Source organism: Garra rufa, chromosome 5, assembly GCF_049309525.1.
Source record: "Garra rufa chromosome 5, GarRuf1.0, whole genome shotgun sequence".
NCBI lineage: Eukaryota > Metazoa > Chordata > Actinopteri > Cypriniformes > Cyprinidae > Garra > Garra rufa.
In genome coordinates, this window is record NC_133365.1 from 25,837,866 (window position 1) to 25,844,650 (window position 6,785).

Sequence of the window (6,785 nt, forward strand, 5' to 3'; positions counted from 1 at the left end):
TGAATCAAAGAATCCTGACAAAAAAGTATTACAGGTTCCAATTTTTATATATTATAAGTATATTAAAATAGAAAACTGTTATTTTAAATTGCAACAGTATTTTGCAATATTACTGTTATTTTTCTGTACTTTTGATCAAATAAATGCACCCTTGATGAGCGTAAGAAACTTATTTAAAAAAAAAAAAAACATTTAAAATCTTACTGATCCCCAAATTTTGAACAGCAGTGTATAAACATAAAATTAAATTAAAAACTTCAATATAGAGACAAAAAAAACGTATTTATGTTTAATTGTTAAGGAATTAGTCCAGGGGCTGTATGTATAAAACTTCTAAGAAATGCTCTTAGGAGTAGTCTTAAACTTTGACTTAAGTGTCAAAAAATTCTTAGTAAGAAGTATGACTTTTTTAAGAGTAGGAGACTTTTATAAAGAATCTAAAAGCAACTTTCAGTAAAGTTTGAGACTGATTCTTAAGTTCTGACTTAAGCGTTGTAAATTACGGACTACAATGATTGAAACACAAAATGGCCGCCCTTGACCTCTGAATCAGCCAATAGTGAGCCTGCTCCTGTGAGTCACAGCAGCACAACACCAATTATTTGATGGAACTACAGTACAAACATTTAATTAAGACACTATTTAATATTTCAGTGTATTTAAACAAATGCTTTGCATTGTGGAAAATTATCACAAATTATTATTGATGCTTTGAAATCCATGTCTCCTCATTTACAGTTGGAGCAATGATGTGAACAGCTCCAAGAACTCAAAGAAAGCCCACAAACTTAAAAGTTTCTTGTTTTGCAGCATGGTTTGACGGTCAGTTGGAAAGTCAATAAACTGCCTTTAAGTTGTGGCCAAGAGAGAGAAAAAAGTGTTACTGATTTTGTAAGCACAATGCATATTTGCTTGGAGTCAATTGTTTTACTTTTATTTTTTTGATAATAATGCAGTAAAATGTGTCATATTTTTTGGCATTGCTGTCCTACAAAGAAATTATGAACACATGCAAAAACAAGAGAGGACCAACACAAAATTAATAACTGATTATGTTGTATTCAATGTCAATGTTGACAGTTTAGTGATTTTGTCACTAGATTTGTTGACGTCCTTTCCCCTTTTGAGACTTTGAGACTAAACCTTATTTAGATTACAACACTCTCCCACTGATATATTTATATTATATAGATCAGTGAACTCACCATTATGTCCTCATCCTCATCAGCTACATTGTGTGACTGTTTGTCACTGTTTGTCAATTGAAAGCAGTTAGCAACATTGATCGGTGTTTTTTCATATTTTGATGGTTTAAGTGAAATGTGAGGTCATTAAAACCCTCCACACATCACTTCTGGCCACTGATGTGTTTGGTGAGGTTAGTGTCACAATATTTAAGACCCTGCTTACTGTGTCATCACCAGTGCTTTGCTGCATTTTTACAATCTTTCAAATTTTCCAGTGAAAATAAATAAACAAACAAACATATTATTGCAGCTAGAGCATTGATTTGTAGAGTGGATTAAGTTATTATGCTTATTACTTGGTCAATTACAAAAATAAATACATTAAAGAATGCTTGATGGTCACGATTGTATCATTTTATCAACTCCATATCATCATATAACTCCAATATGTCATATGTGTATTGTAAAGTGTGTGTTTCCTCCTTTTTGCTGCCATTGTGTTACTCCTAACTAGGTTAGGAGACCTCTCCAACTCTCTTAAATAATTTAGGAGCTGAGACCTAGTCTTAACACTTAAGAACTTTTATGAATCACTCTTAAATCTTAAGTCCAGAAATAAGAGTAAAATTACGTCACTCTTAGAATTTTGAAACACTTAAGACTAAAATTTGACTCTGAGAAGCTTTATACATACGGCCCCTGATATGTAAATTGTCTGGGAATATGAAATCGTTAATCCTTATTTATCACATTTTTCTAACAGCATGAGGGAAGCTCAAACATTGAATACATGTATCAAACCACCAGTACAAATATATTACACACATCTGCAACAACACATTTAATTGTCAATTAAAGTTTCAGTCTAAGACTCTAAATACATTAGAGTGGTATGTGCAGTTGTTTAGTTGCATGCAAATTGTAATATAAAAGAGTTAGTAGTAATAAGTATTAAGTAGATATAAACAGAAGAGGAGCATTAGTTGTGTTCTCAATGTTCTCCGTTTGAGCAATAGTGTAGAAATTCAGGTTATTTAAAAAGAAAGTTTGTGGGGGGCAGCGTGTATTTAGTTAACGCAGTTGCATCGACGCGCTCCAGATCAAAAGATGGCAGTGGACAGCACACAAAACTCCAGTACACACTACAAGAAGAACATGCTCGACTGGTATCCCCGCCCCTGGGCGTCACGTGGTTATTAGTTGTCCTGGTAACGCATTGAAAGCAGCTGCGACTGAGCCAATCACATCTCAATGATTTTCGAACCCAGCGAATCACATTCGAAAGAGCGACGATTTAAACCACAGTGGAGAAGCAGTGTTATATCGAGCTCGCTTGAGTACATGCAATCAGTTTGGTTATCGAGTTGCAGCAACTAGCTTCTACAAAATAACAATGGCTGTCCGTGTCACAAGGGTAAGTTGTATTTGAAATGTTTTTTTTTTTGTTGTTTTTAAATCACTATTCATTTAATGCGTGACGATAAAGTTCATCCTTTTTTGTTGTTTTCGAGTTGGTGTGATAATCCCGGAAATGTGTCTCCCATTTCGCACGTTAATCTATGAGTTCTTGTGGTAATAGTTCAGTGTATGATATTCGAAAAGTCTTCCTCTACAAGCTCTTCGTAGACGTAATATTTGAACGGGTTACGTTTTTAAAGGGCATGTTTGGCTTAGGTTGGTGCCCTTGTAATTTGGTTTGTGCTAGTGTACTTCCCATCCTCGTGTAACCAGTACGTGCGAGTTCAAATTTGTTCAGCACTCCTTAGAATTCGAATTTAAAGACCAATCCACTCTTTATGGTAGACTGATTTGTGACTTCTTGTAGAACACTCGCCTGGCCAGCAGCGAGAATCAGAGCGCTCTGCCCGGAAAAGCAGCTGTAGCGAACAAGCCCGGACTGAGACCCAGGGCCGCGCTGGGGGAGATTGGCAACAATCCGCAGACACGACAGGCTTTGAGAAAGAGGGTAACTACCTTCCGTCTTTAGGTTTTTTTTTTTTTTGTTGTTATATATCTGTATTTGTCTAATCCATGTTGTACAATTTAAAACAGGAGGTGAAGGTTGCACCTAAGGTGGAGGTTGTGACTGAGAAGGCACCTGTGGTTCAACAGCCCAAAAAGGAGTCTCCTAAAGTTCAGCATGACGTTCAGGTGAGCAGTAGATAAAATCAGTATGGGAGTAAGCAACTAAATAACACCAAAGTGAGATCCACTGGAGCTTCTGTAATATCCACTTTGTGACTCCATTTTGTATAGACAAGGGTGTCTTGGATGTTTCTAAATGGCGTATCAGTTTTCTATCTAGCTTATCTTAAAGGATGGGGCTAGTGCACCTTTTGGTTTAAAGATTGTATTTTTAAATTTTGCCATTTGCACTTCCATTCACTATTTAAGTTCTGGACACCCTTGATGTACATGAGACCAGCTGCCATATTTTAAAATGCGAAATGTCAATCTAAAAGTAAATGTTCACTGGTAAATACTCCAGATTGCAATTTGCGGCTTGTTATTGGTGAAAACATTATCTGTGTGGCTGTAATGCTCCTGTGTATTTCTAGTGTCAACCAGCAGGGGTCAATGCCCACTGCTTCTGGCCCTGAGGTGTTCATGTTTGTCTATGTTCTGAATTCTTAGTGTCCTTTCCCCATTTCTGCTACCTTGATGCACAAATTCATCTGAGTTTTCCATTGCAGATCTTGTCTGAGCCCCCCTCTCCTGTTCCCATGGAGACCTCTGGCTGTGCTTCAGATGATCTGTGTCAGGCGTTCTCTGATGTTCTGCTTAATATCAAGGATGTGGATGCAGATGACTATGATAATCCCATGCTTTGCAGTGAATACGTCAAGGACATCTATTTGTATCTCCGTCAGCTTGAGGTTTGCAAAGCATGTGCTGCTGCTTTAGAATATATTAATCTTGTGTTTGGCTCGGTGTTAAGTTTTTCCACTTCTCTTGTAGACTGAGCAAGCTGTTAGGCCTAAATATCTGGAAGGAAAGGAGGTTACTGGAAATATGCGTGCAATTCTTATTGACTGGCTTGTGCAAGTCCAAATTAAGTTTAGGCTGCTTCAGGAGACCATGTACATGACTGTTGCAATCATCGACCGCTTCCTTCAGGTTGGTCGCCTTCTAAGTTTTGGTTCATTGTGACATGTTGAGCATGTTTCAATGCCTTCCACTTGTCCCTCAATCAGGATCATCCAGTTCCAAAGAAGCAGCTGCAGCTTGTTGGTGTAACGGCCATGTTCATTGCCTCAAAGTATGAAGAGATGTACCCACCAGAGATTGCAGACTTTGCCTTTGTGACTGACCGTGCCTATACTACTGGTCAGATCCGGGAGATGGAGATGAAAATCCTCAGAGTCCTCAACTTTGGTTTTGGGAGGCCTCTGCCACTACAGTTCCTTAGGAGAGCCTCCAAGATTGGAGATGTAAGCTTGTTTACCTGTCTTCTGCAAAATGCATGTTCTCCTAGCATATTAATAACTAGTTTTGTTTTGCAGGTTACAGCAGAGCATCACACATTGGCCAAGTACTTCCTGGAGCTCACCATGGTTGATTACGATATGGTCCACTTTCCTCCCTCCCAGGTGGCTAGTGCAGCTTATGCCCTAACTCTGAAGGTCTTCAGCTGTGGTGACTGGGTGAGTTATTGGGCTGTGTGGGTTTTTTTTTTTTTTTTTTCTTATGGCTTTGAGGTTGTGTAATTCTGAACTTTCCATTTAAACTCTTACAGACCCCTACTCTTCAACACTATATGGGCTACACAGAAGATTCACTAGTTCCTGTTATGCAGCATATTGCCAAAAATGTTGTGAGAGTCAATGAGGGGCTTTCAAAGCATCTGGTGAGTATATTCAGCCTGACACAAAGCTGGTCTCTTTGATTCAAGTAGCTGTTTGGCCTCTAGAATGAGGGTTTGTTAATGTGATCCACTGAAAAGCTTCTGCTCTTTCTTCTCCAGGCTGTGAAGAACAAGTACTCCAGTCAGAAGCAGATGAGAATTGCCTCAATTTCTCAGCTCAAGTCATCCTTGATCAAGGACCTGGCCAAGCAAATCTCATAGTGTGGGATTGTTGAAGAGACTCAAGCACTGTGTGCTGCCTTGTAAAAATTGTAACTTATGCATGCTTTTACTGTTGCAACTTTTATTGTTTGAGATGTTTTACAGATTTTTTTCATCTACACTGCCATGTCCTGAGTAAAGGTCATCTTTTATTGTTGATGGGTGACTTTTCAAATTGTTTATGCAAATCTTGTACTTAATTCAAATAAACATTTTAACATTTTAATACTTAAGCAGTGTGTCGTTTATAGGCAGTCATGGTGTTTTTGTTTGCTTTTTCAAGGGAACCAAATCAGACTCTACTTGAGTGGCATTTGTGTTCTTGCTGCAAGATCCTTTTGTCCTGAAAATCTTAACTTTATTGATTAAGACTGCTATTACTTTAACAGCCACCACACAGTATTGAAAGTGTAACACTGCACTTTAAACGCTCATACAAATGAATGTAGGGAAGTTTGCTTTAGTTGCTACCAGACAAGGTTTTTTTTTTTGTCTTGTGCAAACTTATTTCATCCACTCTGACTTCCTCTTTAGTTTTTTTTTTTTTTTTTTTTTGTGGATCTTGTCACCAACACTGATCTCGCTTTGTACAGGCAAACTGCTTTTTCTATTTTGATGCTTCACCATATTCCCTAGTCCAGTTTGGTCAAAGTTGAAGGTAAATGGATCTTGTGGGCCAGAGTTCAGAACCCCTAGTCTATTTCACTTTTCTATGTCTTTCACTTTTGTTAGCCTGCATGTCTTTTGTTACACATTGGATTTCCTCCCTTAGAATTTTATAGTCCTTGTTTTTGTTGACTCTTGTTGGGGCCATGCTTTTCAACTAGCCAAATTCAACAGCTTGTTAGGGTCGATAAGCACAATGCCAACTGCAGACTTGGAGGTACAAATTTCATAAGTGCATAGAAAGCAAGCTGGGCTGGCTATAGTAATTTCGTAACAACATGCAGTTTCTGGCGCAGACAAATTTGCATTTGATTTAGGCTTTTGCAAATGAGGAATGCAACAATACAATTTATTGTAAGAAGTGAAATGCAGTTAATGCAAACGTCGTTTTCGGGTAGTTTCTTTTACGTTAATGTTAATTAACCGAAGTGCTCAAGGCAAAGGATGTTTCTTGAAAATGAAAAGGTGCTCGGCAAGAATAAAATGTTTTAAAACAAAACTATTGGATTTCGACTTTAACCGCTAAAGCGGAGCTCTTCGGTGAAATGTAGTGCATTTATTGCCCTGTAGGCGGTGATCGTTCACTTTTAATCATGTGAGATGCGTTTCGCAGACGTAAATAAGGGACTTTTCGGCAATTTTATGTATGACTGAGTGAACCCTTTGATATAACGGTTGCTTTTTAATGTTATTGCCTATAGGTCTTTCTTATACTCAAGTCCCCTTACTGTTTATTTTTGTTATTTAAAAAATTATTTAATTCAACCCACACATTGTGACAACACCGATTGCCCCTCAAACGGTTGTAGGTGGAGTGCTGTATGGGCGATATGATACGCCCCGCACTGAATATATTCAGCGTCAGC

At 38.0% G+C, this 6,785-nt stretch overlaps 1 protein-coding gene across 1 annotated transcript; it reads left to right on the forward strand.

Annotated features, from left to right (window-relative positions):
- Positions 1–2,565: 2,565 nt before the first annotated feature.
- On the forward strand, positions 2,566–5,486 carry ccnb1 (cyclin B1). Its single transcript, XM_073839391.1, has 9 exons — positions 2,566–2,601; positions 3,013–3,153; positions 3,240–3,338; positions 3,881–4,063; positions 4,146–4,304; positions 4,382–4,618; positions 4,691–4,831; positions 4,924–5,034; positions 5,152–5,486. Exons 1-9 carry the CDS (start codon positions 2,581–2,583, stop codon positions 5,251–5,253), a joined length of 1,194 nt encoding a protein of 397 aa, XP_073695492.1. The 5' UTR covers positions 2,566–2,580; the 3' UTR covers positions 5,254–5,486.
- The last annotated feature ends 1,299 nt before the right edge of the window (positions 5,487–6,785 follow it).

Excerpts from the sequence above, each read along its gene's own strand:
- ccnb1 (XM_073839391.1), top strand. The coding sequence starts at position 2,581 with ATGGCTGTCCGTGTCACAAGG. Across the intron at positions 2,602-3,012 it reads TGGCTGTCCGTGTCACAAGG|AACACTCGCCTGGCCAGCAG; the intron begins GTAAGTTGTATT and ends GACTTCTTGTAG. Across the intron at positions 5,035-5,151 it reads AGGGGCTTTCAAAGCATCTG|GCTGTGAAGAACAAGTACTC; the intron begins GTGAGTATATTC and ends TTTCTTCTCCAG.